We start from the raw sequence: 19,814 nt of genomic DNA, 5'->3' as shown, positions 1-19,814 counted from the left end.
TTATGAGTGTCACACTCTCTCAATTTGTTTCACACTTTTCAGATGAAGGTGAGACATGGTAGTTGCTGCAGAGTTGGCCTGGAGCCCCTGACTCTGCAGCTATATCTTGTCTGTCCGTGACTGGCAGGACAGACATTGAGAACTGGTACCATCTTGTCCCAACTGTATTGCACTGCCTGTTTCTTGGCCATGGTAGAAACAGGCCAAGGATGGTGCATATATGTTTATGCTCACACAATTCCAAATTGTTTCTTGATTTGTTTTTTAGTTTAACTGATCTCTTTCAATTTCAGTATAGTTCCATATTACCAAAATTCAATATTACGTGCCTTTCAAGGAAGAGCATGGTATGTCACTCATCAGAAGAAAAACCTTTTTCCTTGTATTGTAATAGTCACATGCTGGAACCCAAGTCTCCTAAAATACAGTTTCTGCAAAATCTAAAATCATTTGATACAACTTAGTTGAATGTTCTCCCCTTTCATTATGCACAGTTCCTAGTGTTGGGAAAAGGTAGTGATTCACCTTGGTAGGTAGCTTTGTCTTCATGATTTGATCCAGCAAAAATAAAGCTGGAATATCTCTGTAGCCTATGGCCGTGGCTTGCTCTTAATTTCAGGGCAATAGTAAAACAAAGATCAAATATCTTATCTGCCATTTAAAATGTCTAGCTTCATAATTTCCTGATTAACGCCCTTTTGGTAATGTATACAAAGGATACTTGAATTTCTTTTACCTTGTCTTTTTATATAACTTGAGTCTAAAGGCAAATATATTAGCACTGCATTCAAGGATTCCTGGAGTTTGGAGATGGTTCAGCATTTGGTGAAGTAAAAGTGCAGCACCCCAGAATTTAGCAGGTTTAGTTTCAGCTGTATGCCATGCTTTATTTAGTTGCTTAGAAATCTCAACAGGGCTGTTTTTTGGTATATGTCAGAGCAAATGGAATTCTCACTGGAACTCTGTTCTTCTCTTCCCTTAGAATACCAAGTTCGGTCAGTCGCCAGCCATGTACGACCTGAAAGGCAGAGTGAGTTTGGGCTTCTGTAACGTGTAATAATTTGAAATAGGCTTTTAATGAGACCTAAGAGACACTTGCCTCTGTCAAGATGTCTCTTCTTTGATAAGAGATGCTGGCTTGTCCCATTTGGGTTCAGAATCTCTTTTCTGTACTTAGAAATGAAGTTGGGATATTAAACATATTTAACCTGCTTTCACTAACCCTTATCCATTCCAGTTCTAACCAATTTCCAGGACTTGCTGTAGTTGTTCATGTACAGGAAGCTTGTAGTTCCACCAGCCATTGCCTCTTCATTTCCCCTCGTTTTTGCATTGCCTTATAATGATCGCTTTCCCCACATTCCTAGCCAACCTCTGTCTTCATTTTATTAATGCTTAAATAGTAAGCCAAGGGTTCTGTGGTATCAACAGTGCTAACTTGCTCACTTTTCCTAGCATAGCAAATTCCTACAGCCAACATATTAGGGGCAGGCTAGCCTCTACCACAACATCTTGCCTGGCTTGGATTAGAAGGAATTTAGGGTATAATACTTGAGCAAGGTAAAGGTAGAGCCTCTTGTGGCGCAGAGTGGTAAGGCAGCCGTCTGAAAGCTTTGCCCATGAGGCTGGGAGTTCGATCCCAGCAGCCGGCTCAAGGTTGACTCAGCCTTCCATCCTTCCGAGGTCATTAAAATGAGTACCCAGCTTGCTGCTGGGGGGTAAACGGTAATGACTGGGGAAGGCACTGGCAAACCACCCCGTATTGAGTCTGCCATGAAAACGCTGGAGGGCGTCACCCCAAGGGTCAGACATGACTCTGTGCTTGCACAGGGGATACCTTTACCTTTACTTGAGCAAACATAATAATTTCATTGTGTGATCAGACACTGCCAGCTTTGCTGCCTCTTTTGTTGTTGAGCCCCATTGGAGGTTGTTTGAGAAGTCATGCTTTGACCTTCAGTGCCATATCATATGCAAGCTGGAAGCATCTTTCCATTGACCTATTTGGGAACAGGCTATCTTTGAGCACATGCAGAATGTCACGGGACTCATTTCTGGAGACTTTGCTTTAGGATCATAACCTTTCTTCCAGCATCAAACACCCACCCCCACCACCCCAATAAACTAAGCTCTGCTTTCCTGGCTTAATAGCTTTGTTATTCAGTGCAACCTTTCGGAAGAAGATCGAGAAACTGGCCAGAGACATTCTGATTGATCCGATTCGTGTGGTGCAGGGCGACATTGGAGAGGTAATATTTCAAGTTTTGTGGGAAAAAACTGGATATGGAGTAAATGTTGGGGTGTACATTTCTCCCAGCCTTCTGTAGAGACAGTTGCAGTGCATTGCTAATTTCTGACTTGCTTTCGTCTTTCTCCATTCCCCCCTCCTCCATCCAAACAGGCAAATGAAGATATTACTCAAATTGTGGAGATCCTCTCTTCTGGCCCCAACAAGTGGAACTGGCTGACCAGTTGCCTTGTGGAATTCACTTCCTCAGGGAGTGTCCTCCTCTTTGTCACCAAGAAGGCAAACGCTGAGGAACTGGCCAATAACCTCAAGCAAGAAGGGCACAGTTTGGGACTGCTGCATGGCGACATGGACCAGAGCGAAAGGAACAAAGTCATCTCCGATTTCAAGAAGGGCACCTTCCCAGTTCTGGTTGCTACCGATGTGGCAGGTAAGAGGGCCCAGGAGCCCCTTCTTGGCTGCTGAGACTACAGAGCCAGCAAGGTGGTTTATTTATTTTATTTATTTATAATTGGATTTATATACCGCTGTTCGCCAAAAGGTCTCACGGCGGTTCACAATAAAATATAAAATCAAAGTAAAATCACATAAAATCCCATAAATACCCCATGTGGCAGCACTCTGTTAAGAGTGGCAGCCTCTAATCTGGAGAACTGGGTTTGATTCCCCACTCCACATGCAGCCAGTTGGGTGACCTTGGCCCAATTGTGATTTTCTTCTTTTGTTGAATCCTATGCTGGACCTCCCAACCTTTTCCTATCTGCTAGCTTTCACCTGCCTGCCAACCTATCTTCCTTTCCTGAAGTGTCCATACATGGCATAAAATGAGCTGGCAGCTGCAAACATGAGAAGGATATTCTAGGCCGTACCACCACCTAGAGATGCCACTGGCCAATGGGAGATTATGCTGCTTCCCTCCCAGTAAGACTACAAGACCCCACTAACATTTAATTCTGATACTTGCAGACTGCCCTCTCTCCTCCTGGCTTTTTCTTCAATTCCCCCTGTTCTCCCCCCCCCCTTCAAGTTTAGGAGCATGAGGGCTGGAGCCTTCTCTGGATTGGTGAGATTTGCTTTGGCAGTTCTTCCCCCCCTCCCCAAGTTCTTCCCCCCCCCCTCAAGTGCCTGCATTTAGCACAGACAGTTTTGATAATGTGCAGATCTGTGTTTTAACCACTGTATTGTGGTAGGGAACTTGTTTGACATCCTTACATAGTTAGATATGAATCCAGCAGCACCTTAGAGACCAATAACATTTTCTGGGCATGAGCTTTCGAGTGTCAAAGGGAGCTGCAGACCAACACAGCTGCCATCTGAAACTTAAGTTGTATTTCTTGGACTGTTTTTGGTTGAGAGTCTATAGCTGTCAACCCAGTTTGTCTTATTTGATAGTTTTCGTTTGCCTCTGTTCTAATTTGAAAGCAAAAATTGGCCAGTACGCCCTGCGTTTGGCTGTCTCTTCAGCTTTTCTTTAAACTTCCTGGTGTGCTGAACTTAAAAGATGTGTACTATTAGCCTATTTTAGACCTCAGTGCAATATTATTCCAATCCCAAAAGGCATCTCTTTGGAGTAAGAATGGCTTATATCTACAAAGCAGCTCCAAAGACTTAAGGGCATTTCTGTCTTTGGGGAAGGGGGGTGGGGGTTGGCTTTCCGCAGACTTCTTAGCCTCAGGTTATTCCTGTAGGTTCATTGACCTCCATTAACCAGATGGGATGGGTGGTGGGAGCAGTTTAGTGGGCTTCAACAGGAGAGGGAAGCAAGACTTATTTGACTGCCAGTAGATTTGACTGCTTACAAACCATTTTGATCAAAGCCTGTAGTCAGTCTGCATGGAAGTTTTTTTGGGATTAAGTGGTTACTGTCAGCTACCAACCAAGGTTTTCCTACATGGAGACAAGACAGATTTGACTAGACTTGAGAAGGTGCAAGCTGAGTGAAGTCTTGACTCCAGACATGGCTTTCCTTGTTCTATACCCCAGCTCGTGGTTTGGATATCCCCTCCATAAAGACTGTGATCAACTATGACGTGGCTCGTGACATTGATACCCACACCCACCGAATTGGTCGCACAGGCAGAGCAGGCGAGAAAGGCGTGGCCTACACCTTACTAACTCCCAAAGACAGCAACTTTGCTGGAGACCTTGTTCGGAATTTGGAAGGAGCCAATCAACATGTTTCAAAGGATCTCTTAGACTTAGCCATGCAGGTAATGATGCATGCATTCAGAAGTGTCATTGCCTTTCCGTTTCCTGAAACTTGCATTCTGGATCTGAAAGTGAGCTACCTCAAATTGATGGTAGATACTCATTTTTCAAATTTGTGTTTGGTTGGTGTTTTAGCAGCACACTGTCCAGTGATCAGTCTACTAAAGGAGACCTGGAGGCATGTTTTTCATTCAATCTCAGCTGGTCAGTAGATTGGATCCAGCCAGGTCTTCGACTCGTTTAAAATAAATAAGGTAGAAGGGAGCCCCTGCAACCATTCTAAAAATACTGTGCTACAGATCATGGGACTTACATGGATAAAAACCCATATGGAATGGAGGCTTTAGTAAAGACAACATTTTGTGGAGATAGATTGCTGTCAGCCTGGCTTTTCTACAGTGGAAATCCCAGTTTGAAGCAGTATTTCTAGTCTGATTCTCACAATTGGGAGAATCTCACATATTCTCAAAAGCAATGCATATTCAGAGTTTGTTTTCCCCTCTGTTGGGGTTTCTGCATTATATATTAAAATAATCTCTCTTAAATTTTTGTCTATTACTTTTGAGGAAAATATGCAGTGTAGAATTGTGCATTTTTCTTTCCTTCATAACATGCACCTTTTTTTTGGCATTGCTTTTACATTTCCAGCTTGGAGCCTAGATAAATGCCAGGCCACAAATAAATGCTTGTGCCTCACAGACATTTCTTTTACTTATGTTGCTGCCCTCTTTCATTTGAAGAATGCTTGGTTCCGAAAATCCCGTTTCAAAGGAGGAAAGGGAAAGAAACTCAACATCGGTGGTGGTGGCCTAGGATACCGAGAACGCCCCGGCCTAGGTTCTGATGGTTCTGTAAGTAAAGCAAAGTAGCTATCCTAGATTCACTGACTTTGGATACAAATTCAGACTAGCTGTTAATATCTTTGCATTGCAGGATCATGGAAGTAACAGCGTGATGAGCAATTATGAGGCATATAAACCTTCAACAGGAGCAATGGGGGACAGACTGTCAGCAATGAAGGCAGCATTTCAGGTAGATATAGTACAAATCTCTTCTTGCCTATCCAGAGCTTTTCCACCAGGTATTTAGTTGGAGCCAATCATTAATAGAGACCCTTTTCTGTACTCTTCTCCCATTCTGGATTGAATAGTGAGCAGACTGACTACCATGTTTGGGCAGCTACAGTAAACAGAATTCACTCTTAAGATTAAAAGGTTGAAAGTCTAGTTAAAGATTAAAAGGTTGAGAATCTTTAGCTAGACTTTCTTTATCCCCATTCTCTTGAGAGGGGCTTCTCTTTGCTCCTCAACATAGTTGTGGGGTCGTAACTTGTGGCGCAGAGTGGTAAGGCAGCTGTCTGAAAGCTTTGCCCATGAGGCTGGGAGTTCGATCCCAGCAGCCGGCTCGAGGTCGACTCAGCCTTCCATCCTTCCGAGGTCGGTAAAATGAGTACCCAGCTTGCTGGGGGGTAAACGGTGATGACTGGGGAAGGCACTGGCAAACCACCCCGTATTGAGTCTGCCATGAAAACGCTAGAGGGCGTCACCCCAAGGGTCAGACATGACCCGGTGCTTGCACAGGGGATACCTTTACCTTTAACTGTAGAGGACTACTAAAAGAAGTGATGACTCTTTACCATCGTTACAACCTTTTGGAAGGTCAGAGATTAGAGCTTCATCACTTCCCCTTTTGTTTTGGTATCTCATCTTGAATTCACTCAATAAAAGAAGCTGTTGTGTAGAGGAGGGAGGCTAGCAAGATCTTTCTCTGCTTTGGAATGGCCATCATTCACCCTGTAGACTGAATTTTCGTCAGGCCTAGCCCGTTATTCAGAAAGCAGTTGTTTTGGTTACCAAAAAATGGAGCTATAACCTTATGTTCAGCATCTCTTTGGCACATCACAAGTCAACTCTATTCTATACAAGTGATTGGGCTTCAAGAAAAGGACAGAAGGGAAATGTGCCAGAGGAGCTGGGGGGGGGGGGCTTTCAAATCGTCCAGGTGGTTCAAGCGAGTAAGCCAAAACATGTACAGAGGTCAATAAAGGAATAGCCAGTGTTATGTCTTGACCACTTTGGCCTAACCCAGGGTGGCCAAATTATGGCTTTCCAGATTCCATGGACTACAATGACCATGAGCAGGGGCAAGCATGAACATCTGGAAAGCCACCGTTTGGCCACTCTTGGCCTATGAGAAGTTTCCAGCACAAAAGATGGCAGTTAGCAGGAGGAAATCTTTGAGAAGTGGGGCATACCTTTTGAGTAGAAGTGTGTCTTACCCAAGCCCCCAGTTTCCAATCTTTGATTGTATCTAATGCTCTTGAAGCAGGGAAAACAGGGTGAGAAAGTTGCACATGCTGTATGGGGATTTTGAAGGAGTTACTTTTTTTTCTCCTTTTCCTACAGTCTCAGTATAAGAGTCACTTTGTGGCTGCCAGCTTTAGCAACCAGAAGACAGGCAGCTCTTCTGCAGGTGCCAGTGGCTGGACCAGTGCAGGCAGCTTGAACTCCGTACCAACAAATTCAGCACAGCAGAACTTGGCAAAATCTGACAGCTCCATAAGCACAGCAAAGGGGCTCTCAGGCTTCATAAGCTCTGGAAGCCTAAACAGCATCCCTCCCTTCCCAGGCCCTGGAATTCAAGGGTTCAACAGTGTGAATGCCAGCAACAGCTCCCGGGAAGGTAGCGGAGGAGGCCGGGAACGGTACAGCGACAGCCGAGGCAGCAGTCGCCACAGTGATAGCCAGCGCCATGGAGATGGCAGCAGTCGCCACAGTGACAGCCAGCGCCATGGAGACAGCTATCGTCATGGAGAGAACCGCCATGGGGACAGTCATCGTCACAGTGAAAGCCGACATTCTGGTGGTGGAAGCAGCAGCAGCCGCCACGGGGACAGCCGGAATAATGGGGATAGCCGGAACAGCAGTGAAAACAGAAATAGTGAGAACAGGAACAGCGAGAACAGGAAAGATGGCAACAGCAGGGACAACAGCAAGACAGATGGCTTTGCTGTTCCTGAACCCCCAAAGCGCAAGAAGAGTCGATGGGACAGCTAAAGCCCCAGGCCGTGGCAAATGTGCCTCACAAAGGAGGCTCAGTCTGCCAATAAGCAGTCACTGAGGAGGAAAGCAGTGGACAAGAATGTTCCCCAACCAAACTTGGCTGGTGCATTTGTAGACAGCTTCACTTTAATGGCACATAGGTGTTGTGCTTTGGTTAAAAGGAAAACATTCCCTTTCATGGGACTTCTCCATGCTCTAGCTTTCAATATCCGTCCGCCTGAGCAACTCAGCAAAAACAGAAAGTTTTGGTTGGGAGCATTTTGGTTTAAGTTTTTGTTTTTTGTCCAGAAAGAGTCTTGAACTGGATAGATCCACCCCACACAAATCAGCACAGACTTCAGCTAGCCCAGCTTCCCTGTCTTCACCGTCATCACTGTGGTGCCCCTAAACCTTTCTCATGGTTATACTCACAGACTATTGACTGTTCCCAGATATACTTATGTGTCTGCCACAAGAGTGGTCAGGAATTGGGGGGGGGTGCCAACAGTTACCCCATGCAGCAAACATATGGGTGGAGTGATGATCCCTGGGATGAGTGATTCATAATTGAGTAGGCCATCTACGCAAAAATCTCAGGCCTGGTGTGGGAAATATAAAGCCTTGCTTAGCTTGTCATGACTTCAGCTAATCTTTTTACCCTTTTCACCCCATGTATCAGCCCTAGCTTGCTAAATCCCATATTTTACTAGGATTTGTGAAGGTGCTGCAGCTTGAATCCTGTGCTTAAGATAGAGAAACATGACCAGAGTATCAAACCATCCTCTGTTGCTCAGTATTAATAGCTGACAGACTCTGCTTGAGATTTTTTTTCCAGAAAGGAGAGATGCAGGAAACATTTAAGCAGTCCACCCTGCAAGTTTCTGTGATTTCTCTCTATATACTTAAGCCCATTAAGATGGGAAATTTGAGTGGAGCCGTCTTTGAGTGGGTGAGGTGGCAAATACAAGCATCTGGTTGAATGACACTTATTTGTGGGCCTCTATTGGACTAGGAGCTTCCAGTTGTCTGCCTGCTGTATTTCATATAATTTTTTTTAGGGGCAGAATGGCAGCATCTCCTCATACCCAGTTTGAGTTCTTACACAGTATGTCATCTCCTGTCATCCAAATTATTTCTTTGTAGCAGCAGAGAATATAGCAATTGGTGGCAAAACGACTGTTCAGTGAAGGCTTAGCAGAAGCTTTTAGCTTCCATCTCCCAGGGGTGGTTCAGTTTCAACACTTAACACTTCTCTGAATAAACATGGGGTGGGTGGCTAATAATTGATCAGGCCATCTAAATGCTAACCATGCAATTGATGAGGAAAGGCAGATCATGAGATCTTGTGTAGATTGGTATGTAAATGATGCGTATTTTTATGGTTTCCTATCTCTCTGCCCTCACCTGGTTAACACAGACTTGGAAAAGAGAGAACTTTCACATACCATATCAAGTTGTCATGATTTGGGAAGAGAGGACGGATCCAAAAGGTTTGGAACTTATTGCAGAAGAAGCTTGTGCGCAAAGATGCTAGCAGTGGGACATGTTTGAAAACAGAATGTGGTGCTCTTTCCAAAATGTCTTTCACACACATCTGGAAAGAAGCAATATTTAAAAATATCTTCCTTTTTTGTTTTTAAACAGTGTTCTTGGACTCTTTAATTCCTTTTGTAGGGGCAGTGTGGTAGGATAACCTTGTTTGCTGAAAGTAGATCTGTTTTAGCCTATCATTTATACAAAATTACCTGAACTCGTATCAGGATCTTGTGACATGCTGTCCCCTTTAGTTTCTGCTTGCTCTTGTAGTAAATGTTTTTATTACTGGGACAATTGCCTGGCTTTTGAATGTTTTGTGTCTTTCTTCCCTCTCTCACTAATGAGTAAGCTTTGCTGATGCACACAACTCAGATTGGGTAGGGTTTCTGAGCACCTTTGCCTTTTTTATAGCAACTTCCTCACCTTTTATACCCAAGTCCTTTTATTCTAAAGGACAGTTTTATGTGGAGTGCTCACTCTCTGCCTGTGGCCCATTGGAGCTACTCCTTTGGTGGATTGGAACAGAGAGCCTTTTGGTCCCTTTCTGTACTGTTCCAGCCACTATGAGGAAGCTGTTGGAAATTGCTTGCCCAAGTTGGATGCAACTGATTTTTCTGCCTGTGAATATAGGATGGGAATTGCCTCTGACAACCTAAAAAGGCTATGCTGGGAATTATGGGACCTGCATGGATGAACTGGGGCTGTAGGAGGGAGAAGAATTGAGTGAGACTGTGAAAAAGCTTGCTGGATCCAACCCCCTTGTGTTTAAAAACTTCATCAATTATGTCACAATACATGCACATGCAGGGCTTTATCATAAAATACCATTGGCAGCAAGGACTTTGTTGATGCTCTCTAGTTCTGACCCTTTCAACAAGGCATGCTGTTATTTGGAGAAAACAGCCACATTTTCCCTTAAAATACATGCCAGAATGAATACATGTCAACCAATCTGTGGTTCCAGATTTCTAGCTTCTGCTGGCAGGAGGGGACGATTTTCAAAGGAGAAAACTGCTGTTCTCCTGCACTTGTTTCTTAGGCATTCTGCCTCTACCTTTGGGAATCTGAACCCTCATTTGCAACAGAAATGTGGGTTTGAAATCTAAGCAGAGGGAGGAATTTCAGGAAGAAAATAGACCAGTAGAACATTTTAAGCACACTTTTTGCTTCATGCTCTTTTACTGCAGCTGTGTGTTGGGAAATGCAAGTTGGTCAGTCACTTATTTCAGCTTCGAGTACCTAGTCTAATGGAAAAAATTATCCTGTATTGAACTACTAGGGGTAAATACACAGGAATACAACCAATGCTAGGCCGCTGTTCTGGGCAAGGTAATGGAGTGATGTACTTTGGGCAAGTGCTGATCTGCATGGGTGGCTTGTGTTGCATGTGGTGGCATCATTGTAATGTTGGGCATGTCCATTGGTGCCTGGACAGCAGCAATGAGCTTTGGTCAGCTTTGGTCAGCTGGAAAGGCCACTAACCCCCAGACTCCTACCCAAAGGAGTCTCAAAGCGGTTTACAAACACCTTTTCCATTCATCTCCCCACAATAGTCAACCTGTGAGGTATGTGGGGCTGTGAGAGGTCTGAGAGAACTGGGAATGGGTAGTGACCCAGTAGGCCTCAGATATGTCTCAAAGCATTTTCCAATCGTCTTCCCTTTCTCTCCCCATAACAGAATCCCCATGAGGGAGGTGGGGTAGAGAGCCTCACAGGGAAGCTGGCAACCCTAAGAGGAAGACTCTCTGTGCACAGCAGTCTTGACCTTAGTAACGTTTTTTATACTGTTTTTTTATTTGCCAGGCCAAGGTTGAAAAAAGTCATTTACTTGTTCACTATTTACAGTTTCAGGCTGTAAATATTTATTTAGATCTTCCTGCACTTTCCAGACTCACAGGACTGATCCTGGTCTTGCCTGTCTGTGCCCCAGAATACAAACAGTTGCTGGTAAGGGCTGGCCATAGCCCAGGAGGGACACACCTGCACCACTCCCTCCCAACTGCAGGCAAACATGGCTCCTTTGAAGGCTGGACTCTGATGCATTGTCCCACCTCCAAACCTCCGGGAATATTTCCAACCCAGGGGTAGCCAATGTCCAGGTGGGGCCTGGAGAGCTCCTAGAATTACAGCTCAGCTGCAGAGTATAAAGATCAGCTCCCTAGGCAGAAAGGGCTACTTTGGACAGGGTTGTGGTAGAGAAGAAACATTTAAGGCCTCCCACACAGGTTGTTGAATTGAAAGACTTGAGGCCTACTGCTCAGGGTTGCTGTACAGATGAAACAGGAGACAAAAAAACAGTTTCATCTGCAGAATAGCACTGTGCAGTGGCCTCAAATCTGCAGAGAGTTGCAAAGAAGAAAGACACATGGCTTGGCTGTGTCCAACCCTCAGCCAAAGCAGTATTTTAAGTGAGAAGGGGCTTTTCTGTGGCCTCCCTGTCAGGCAACTGTTTGGCAGAAGGGGAAAGTTCCCCACCCTCAAAAAAAGGAATGCCCTCAGGCCCCCCCTGCGTTGCTCTTGCAAAGGCCTCCCTTCCCTCAGTCGGCCTGTCAGAGGCTCCTTCGCAGCAGGCCTGAAGGGGGGAGGGGGAGGGAGCGCACTCTGCAGCCTCCTGCCAGGTCTGTCAGGGTTCTAGGCAATTTACAGTTGGACATGAAAGTTAGGACAACCTTGGGGCGAAAAGGGCTGGCGCAGCCTGTCCAGGCCTCTGTTCTCACCCCCCTTGGCTGCCCTACTGACCTCCTCTCCCTGCGGTGGTCAGGAGCAGACTGGCAGCCATGTCTCCAGATTGCCCCTGGCTGGATGGAATTTTGGTCTGTCCTGGTGAGGGGCCAATCGGAAGGCGCAAAGCGCCTTCCAATTGGCCTCTCCACTTGTCAGTCTGGGACCAAGGGACCAATTGTTGGCCCTCCTCATCACGGACTGAGCCCACCCCAACACCCCTTACTGTTTTATTAAGATGGGACAGATTATTGATATTGATTATTGATTATTATTTATTCTGCTATTAATTTTAAGTATGTTGCCTCTTGTCTGCTCCTCAGACTGTGTGGACTGGTCTACTTCTTAACACTTTCCATTGTTATCACTCCTTTTGGGTTCAGATTTTTTTTTTACAAAGACCTTCAAGAGGACTGCAAATCTCTCTTGCTATCACCCAGATAGCAAGAATCATCATCTGATTTTTATTAGATTGAAAGCACAGATAATGTCAAAGGAAAAGGGGAAGTGTAGTCTGCAATTGGTGAACATGTGTGCATACAGTTGGAAGAATGTAGAGTGGTGACCATAAAATAGAGAAAAGAAAAAAATCTATAAACATACCCCGTCATAATCCATATTTGCACATACAATCTAAGAGTAGAAACCTAGTTCAGCTTCCACCACAAAAATCCAGAGAGACACTAAGTTCTAAGATGATACCCTTTGTCAGCAGATAATCACGATGAAGGACAGCTGTCAGTTGTTATCAGAAGTTCAGACTCTGCTGCTGCAGGATGTTTCTGTCTGAGTGTGACATCCAGCCTGTTAAGCATCCCTTACTATTCATATGCTTGCTTTTCTCTGCAAGAAAAGTGAATATTTCCCCTGTACTTTCTAGTGCTTCTAAACAAGGCACAATATTATTTCCTTACTAAATGAAACAAAAATTATGACTGTAGCCTAACTAAAGTTTCAGTTCAACTAAAAAGTATATTAAAAATTAATCTTGTCAATCCCAAAACCCCACTTTTGGGCTATTTGAAGGAGACTGAAGTGAAAACAACAAGCTACCATTTTGCTGCAGCAGAGGCAAAAGAGTATTTTAAAATAATATCCTTAATTCTAAACCTATGGATTCAAATTACTCCCCTGTGTAAGGCATTGGTTAAATAACTGAATCTTGTAATTTTAAAATTATCTCATTTGTCCCCCTGAGTCCTGATTGTAATCCAGTATTTAGTTTTCTATGCTCTTTCACAACATGGTCGCCTCCTCTTTTTTTGAAACTGGAGTGTTTTCCCCCTGATTCAAGGGACCCCCTTAAAGCTATCAGGTTCTGTTGACTGGGGCACCTGGGCAGTGTGGGGAAACCAGGCATGTGTTTCACTGCTGCAGCATGGGTAAGGTGTAGCAGCCAGTTCTTGGCACCCAAAGGCAAGGCTAGTGTTGCTGCTGAGGCTGTCCCCCAGCCAGCCATACTCAGACTCACACTGTTGGTGACATGGGACACAAGCCCCCCATAATAGTAGCTGCCCCCCGTGCTGGTCACTCTGGTTTTCTGCTTGATGTCTAGTACCAAATTTCTCCGGAATCGGGCTTTTTTAACTTCTGCTTGTACCTGAGGATGGAGACAGACCATCAAAACACCATAACTTTTGGACCACAGATGATGATAATTCTAGAGGTGACTCCCTGTTTATTAGCAGCAAAATGAGACAGGAGTCAAGAAGTTCCTTAGATGTCAAAAAAGATGCTTGACTCCTTATACTGCTCAGAGCTGTAAAGAATGGGCGGTATAAAAATCCATAAATAAATAAATTTCATTGGTCAAGACAGCAGCCAGTTTTGGACCCAGTGACTGGTTCAAACAGCTGTCTCATTCCCATTTCTAATGTCCACCTTCATTTTGGCCTCTTTCTAGCTCTCCAAAATTTAATGCAGGTATAAACTTAAGAGATACCTTGTGGGATGGTGTCTCTACCCTCAGCAGCCCTCTAGTGTAGCGGTACCCAACCTTTTTCGGGTTGAGGACCGCCTCTGGGGTTCAGAGAGGCCCGGCTGGCCCGGCTGCGTGCATGCGCGTTTTCGCCAGCAGATGGTGGTAACGCGCATGCGTAGAGTAGCCGCACATGCGCATTTTCACCAGCAGGGGCGCAAACATGCATGTGCAGCAGCTCCACGCATGCGCGTTTGCATCCGCTGGCATGCTGGAGGCCGCGCCTGCCTCTTCCCCCCACTCTCACAGCAGGAAGCTAGCCGGGCCGCAAGAGAAGCGGCCGCTTTGGCGGCCGCTTCACTCAGGGCCTGGCATGCCTCTCACAGCAGGGTGGGGGGGAAGAGGCAGGCGCGGTTGCTGGCGGCCCGGTACCAAGGCCTTCACGGCCCGGTACTGGGCCACGGACCGGGGGTTGGCGACCCCTGCTCTAGTGCCTTTACTTATGAGAAAGGTGAGCAATGCAGGTTGCATGAGGGAAATCTGCTAGCATACATAATATGGATACTGAATGTGAGACAAAGGAATATTTGGCTCTCATAGCTGTTTCCCACACAGAATGTGAAATAGCTAATGAGAAGTGATACTTGGGGGAGGGGACACCGAATTCTGGAGGACCAAATTCTGTGTGTTCTGGAGACCCTGAGAATTTGTAAAATGGGACAAGTGTTTATTCCTTGACAATGAGTTTTTGGTAGTCCTGACAAGGAGTATCACCATTATATTATATAACTATAACCAGAAGCCCATTTAAATCAGAGATTAGGAGAAGTAAATGCCACCTCAAATGATGTGGTTACTGATAATGTACCCCATGGAGACAGCAGGGAAAGAGCTAAGTCACCACATCTCAAGAAACAAAGTTGAGAATATATAAACACATGCTTCTCTGTGCAGAGAGAAATGACGTAATTATGTGTTCCCTCAGAGAAGTGAGAACTTACCTCACCGTTGAAAAAGCAGTAAATAAGAGCCACAAAGAAACCCTGCCAGGAGAGAAATCTATAGATTAAAGAACAGTAGCAGCAGAAGAAGATCAAAGCTGAATCTCTCAACCACAGAAGACTTACTTGTAAAGAGTTGAAGAGCATCTCATAGTGCATCTGAATCTGCCAAAGAATGCTGGAGACATCTGTGTAAGGTATGGCCATGAACACCACATAATGGACACCAAAGAGGGGCATCAGGACCAGAGTAGATTTCAGAAGCTTCCTGAAGGTAGAGGGGAAAGTATACCAGTTCTTTGCAGTCTCTTAACTACCACACAAGGAACAAAAGGGGGGGGGGCATAGCCCATGATAGTGAGAAGCTTACAGGGAATTGGGGTAGTGGGATGGTAATGTTAATGGGAGCTTAGTAAGGAGAAAAAAGATAGCAGATAAGTATTTTATTTATTGAAAATATATTCCACATCATCTAGTTGACAAGAGTTACACAAGGAGAAATCATCTTAACTGAAACAAGTAAAGATGGCATCAATGTTCAGAAACCCACATACTTGTACTGTTGGCGGGGGTCTAATTTTCCTGTATTTGTTTTCCATAGTTTGGAAGCAAGGACTCTCACAATGTTCAGGAAGAGGAAGAAATTAACCTATCGGTAACAACAAAACATAGTATTTTTACATTTTTCAAAATCCATGCATTTGGAAGTGTAAAACTGTTTCGGACTGCAGTGCCAGTGACCTAGAGCAAGCGTTCTCCTTCCCCACTCTTTATTTTGTGTCAAATTGAAGTTTCAAGTGAGTTTCTCTACAAAATTCTGGTTATAATTGGCAGAAAGGCAAGGCAAATGTGAGTGGTTGGGTGTGACTGTTGTAGGTGCCTCTTGAAAAGTACGTTCTCATGTAACTTTTGGGACCTATTTTTTTTTTCTCCACTTCCCAGACCTTCTCAGCACAACTTACCACAATCGCTGCTAAAATTGGGGTTTGGTAGATCCATTTCATATGTCCTGCGCTGAGGTCCCAGCACCTAGTGAAAAGAATCTGTAGTAAACTGAAAGGGTTGTAACCGCATGCCATCCCACACTCAACCTCTTTGAAACTCAGTTTCAGTGTGCCCCATTCCTTAATGAACCTCAACAAAGCACAAAATTTAGGCTGCTTTGCTAGTTACTGAAGACTGTCCTTATAGAAAACAGGTCCCTGAAGAAATAATGGGTGGGAGTTAATTTATATATATAATTTTTATATTTGTTAAACATTTATTGGGTGATATGACCATATATGGTCATGTCACCCCACCCTTGCCTTCCAAAATGGCCAATGATGGGCTTGGAGGCAGTGAGAAAGGAAGGGGAGCTATGCTTCTGATCGCACCACATACTCTGGTTTCTCTTCAGATTGCATAAATCTTTTGCCTTTTTCTGATTGCACCACTTCTGGGGTTTCTCGATGCCTGAAGAATGTTTCAGAGATTTCTCAATGGTAAAACATTGATCTGAAAGGTGACTCTTAATAAAAAATATTATTTGAGATCCATATCTTGTCATTGAAGAAATAGTGGTGAAAACATGTAAACTGGTGCCTGTTTTGACAAGATATTTGTGAATATATTTGGTAAAGAAAGCTAAAGTGATAAATGTAGCCAAGTGTTCAGTTTTTGTTTTAGACTTCATATTGCTGCTTTGATTCGTCTGAAAGTTGGCCCTCCTTGACTTCACATATAGACTCCTGGTGGAGTCTGGATATTCCCCAGGATCACAACTGATCTCCAGGCAATAGAGATCATGGAGGAAATGGCCACTATGAAGAATATGGCACTGTACCCATCTGAGGTTCTCCCCTCCCCAAAATGTTACTAAACCCAGGCTCCGCCCCCAAATCTCTAAGACTTTCCTCATCTAGAGTTAGAATGTTGGAAGCTGTGTTGGTCTGAAGCAGCAGAACAAAGTCTGAGTCCAGTGGCACCTTTAAGGCCAGTAACATTTTATTAATTTTATTCATTAATTTTATGTGCCCACACACTTTGTCAGATACAGTTAGAATGTTCTGAGTGGCACTGCTGGAATTTTTTAATGGGCAGCATTGCTGAAAAATGGAACCCCTAACTTGAGGATACCTCAATATGAAATGGATTGACTCAATCAAGGGAGCCATGGCCCTCAGGCTGCAAGACCTGAGCAAGGCTTTTATAGATAGGAAGTTTTGAAGGTTGTTAATTTGTAGGGTTGCAATAAGTCAAAAGCAGCTTGATGACACTTAACACACAATTCAGCTTTGTTTTTTTGGGGGGGAGGGGATATTCTTTAGCTCAGTAGTCCCCAACCTTTTTATCACCGGGAACTGATCAACGCTTGACAATTTTACTGAGGCCCGGGGGGGGATAGTCTTTTGCCGAGGGTCGTCGCTGCCACCGCCTGAGCCCCTGCTCCACTTGCTTTCCCACTGGCGCCCCTGACTTCCTGCCGCCCACTGGGGGGTGCTGCCAGCAGCAGCTGCCCCAGCCATGGCGGCTGCTGAACAGCACCAAAGGTGAGCCAGCGGCAGAGTGGCAGGGCAGCCCCCAAGGCAGCAGCCGGGAGGGAGGACGAGGAGGAGCTGCGGCCCGGTACCAGTCTCCGGACCGGGGATTGGGGACAGCTGCTTTAGCTCACAGCTGAGTTTTTAATGTTTCCAGCTGTACTTGAGAGACTTTTTTAGAATTGTAGAAGTTTGTTTCAAAGTGGAAATGGTTAAACAGTTGGCTCCTGTGCTTCTTGACTCATCCTGTCAATTCACAGATTTGTTCCAAATTTTTCAAAATATACCTAAAGAGAAGAGTACATACTGTGTATCTGCCAGAGAGGCTCTTACGCTGGCCCATATTGACACGAAGACAGCAGGCACCCCTCAAGGGAGAAAAAAGGGAGGGGGAGGAAAGCAGAGAGATACCTGGGTTTCCAATGAGATCTTAACAGGACAGTAGGAGCAAATGTCAAGACAGCAATATGCAATGACTTCCTGAAGGACTTCCTGACTTCCTGTGTTATACTGTTCCCCATGTCCTCCATGCCAGAACAACTGTAGGCAAGTGTGGGAGAGGGAATGCTTAATACTGTGGCAAGGCCATTTCAAATACAGAAGTGGGTGTCTGTCCCTCAGTACCTACCTGACAATGACCCCAAGGTAAAATTTCTAGTTCTGGCTGAGAGTCCCCATACAGGTTATTGTCAAAACCAAAAGCAAAAAGTAAACCAGACTGTGCTTACCCCAGCCAATGAGAGTGAGGGCCCACAAGTAGGTTTTATTTGAGAGGAAGGCCATAAAGATCAAACTGTGGAGGTAGAGACCTTCAACCAAGATCCAGTAGTGATTGGTAGCCAAGAAATAGAGGAATATGGTTACAGCCACCTTGCAGCCTGCCTGAAGTAGAGAAAAACACAAGGCTCTCTAGAGGATTGTTTAAATCTCATCCTCTTCTTAATAAGCTTGGAACAGTGTATATGATTCTCCTGTCCTCATTTTATCCCCACAACAACACCGTGAAGGAGGTTCAGTTGAAGGAGACTAGCTGAACCAAGATCATCCAGTAAAGTCAAAGTGGCGATTTGAACTTTAGTCTCTCAAATCCTTACATTACCTACATTCTCTTATATGCCCACAACTAGTTAATCTGGGACCATTGATGCAAACATTTGTATCTAGTATCTCAATCCCAACCCATTCTTCCTTCCTTTATCTATTAACTAGAATTTAAACACACTGTGGCTGTCAGACAGTGGGCGCTAGAAGTGTTATTTGAGTTGGAAGCAAATTAAACCCCCCGAGGTTGTATTGCTGGGCGGGGGATCGTTGGGGAGGGGGATGGGCGCGGGAGGGTTTCCCCAGCCCGGGAAGGACGGTTCACACGTTGGTGACATGTCAGTTGTGGTCCCAGGGGTGGGTCCCAGGGGTGGGTCCCAGGAAGGGTCCCAGGGGTGGCCTCCTCACTGGCGTGTCCAAGTGGGCATCGGAGGGTCAAGTGCAGCTCGGCTGGCCTGCAACCTACCTTGAAGTCGGGCAGCCGCGTAATGGCAGCAGGTGCCCAAAGGTGGCCAGGGTGGGGGGGGATGGGTTGAGAGACGCTGCCCCCTTGCCCATCACAGACATGGCCCACCCCTACCCCCGTTACCCTTTTATTTATACCGCTCCTGTGGAGCGGTTACAGATTACTTTTTTATACTGCCCTTCCCTCATGGGCTCAGAGTGGTTTTCAACATACAACTTTCTTGAGTTGTGTGTCATAATATTTTGCAAGATTTCAATTACATACTTAATGAACTGGAATTGAAAATATGAATATGTTCAGGTTGCAGAGATCACCCAAACCTGTTCTTGAAGTCCTCCCTTTGCAAAACTAGAATACCAATGTGTAAAGCTTATTTAGCCTGCTTAATTTGATATCATAAAGGTTATTTTGGGCAAGCAAAAGGGGATTTCTACCTGCAGAGCATACAGTTTTCACCTAGTCTTTCTTCCCTGTGCAGATTCTAGCATGCATTGGTTTTGTTTCTGGAGATCCCTGAATCCCACAAAGAACATTTGGAGAAACACAGCAGGCTGCAGGAAGAAGTGGGAAGTTTGTCCTAATGCAACATATTCTTTTTGCTATCTTTTTAAAAAAATCCCTGAAGTATACTGTCTATGAAGATTAAAAGACAGGTTTATCTTCGTACTACAAATTAGATGTTGGGTTGAAAGAACTGCTGTCTCTGCATTGGGGCTCACCAGCTGAGTTTTCCTAGGTCCCCAAAAGAGGCTGAGTGCCTCAGCATTCCAGTTCTCAGCATGTGCTTTTCCGGGTCCCTCTGGGAGGATGCTGGAATAGAGCACCAAGTCCTTCACAAAGATGCTCGTTGCTCGACAGATGAAGGAAGCAAAGAGGTGGAGATGGATGTAATTCCGAGTGCAGTGGAGACGCCTGAAACCATCCATTATCCATGCAGTAGAAAAGGACACAGTGACTATGCAAGTAAGTAGGTACAGTATGGTAAGTAGTGCCCAGAAGAAGAAGAGAAGGTGTGGGTTTTGTACCCCACTTTTTACTGCCTGAAGGAATCCCAAAGCAACTTACAAACATCTTTCCCTTCCTCTCTCCACAACAGATACCCTGTGAGGTAGGTG

The 19,814-nt window shown here is 45.0% G+C and overlaps 2 protein-coding genes across 8 annotated transcripts in view; one reads left to right on the top strand and one right to left on the bottom strand.

Moving 5' to 3' along the window:
* The window catches only part of DDX42 (DEAD-box helicase 42), a 46,899-nt gene extending 37,572 nt beyond the window's left edge, over positions 1-9,327 (top strand). For all 6 annotated transcript variants that reach the window (XM_077314269.1, XM_077314271.1, XM_077314268.1 and 3 more), the window contains 7 exons: positions 983-1,030; positions 2,152-2,249; positions 2,402-2,678; positions 4,232-4,458; positions 5,197-5,307; positions 5,390-5,488; positions 6,862-9,327. In XM_077314269.1, the coding sequence (XP_077170384.1) occupies positions 983-1,030; positions 2,152-2,249; positions 2,402-2,678; positions 4,232-4,458; positions 5,197-5,307; positions 5,390-5,488; positions 6,862-7,512 (1,511 nt within the window). In that variant the 3' untranslated portion in view covers positions 7,513-9,327. The remainder of the gene's footprint in view (positions 1-982; positions 1,031-2,151; positions 2,250-2,401; positions 2,679-4,231; positions 4,459-5,196; positions 5,308-5,389; positions 5,489-6,861) is intronic.
* Positions 9,328-12,241: 2,914 nt separating this feature from the next.
* LOC143825881 (parathyroid hormone/parathyroid hormone-related peptide receptor-like) overlaps positions 12,242-19,814 on the bottom strand; it is a 35,129-nt gene continuing 27,556 nt past the window's right edge. Inside the window, exons 6-14 of one of the 2 annotated variants that reach the window (XM_077314274.1) lie at positions 19,419-19,611; positions 17,921-18,074; positions 17,500-17,560; positions 15,636-15,702; positions 15,228-15,322; positions 14,800-14,941; positions 14,674-14,715; positions 13,226-13,354; positions 12,242-12,597 (exon numbers count right to left, since the gene is read on the bottom strand). In XM_077314274.1, the coding sequence (XP_077170389.1) occupies positions 12,580-12,597; positions 13,226-13,354; positions 14,674-14,715; positions 14,800-14,941; positions 15,228-15,322; positions 15,636-15,702; positions 17,500-17,560; positions 17,921-18,074; positions 19,419-19,611 (901 nt within the window). In that variant the 3' untranslated portion in view covers positions 12,242-12,579. The remainder of the gene's footprint in view (positions 12,598-13,225; positions 13,355-14,673; positions 14,716-14,799; positions 14,942-15,227; positions 15,323-15,635; positions 15,703-17,499; positions 17,561-17,920; positions 18,075-19,418; positions 19,612-19,814) is intronic. The other variant, XM_077314275.1, reaches the window with a different exon arrangement.

Source organism: Paroedura picta, chromosome 16 (genome assembly GCF_049243985.1).
Source record: "Paroedura picta isolate Pp20150507F chromosome 16, Ppicta_v3.0, whole genome shotgun sequence".
NCBI classification, from domain to species: Eukaryota; Metazoa; Chordata; class Lepidosauria; order Squamata; family Gekkonidae; genus Paroedura; species Paroedura picta.
The sequence above is the reverse complement of the archived record's forward strand: the minus strand, read 5'-3'. Positions and strand labels throughout refer to the sequence as shown.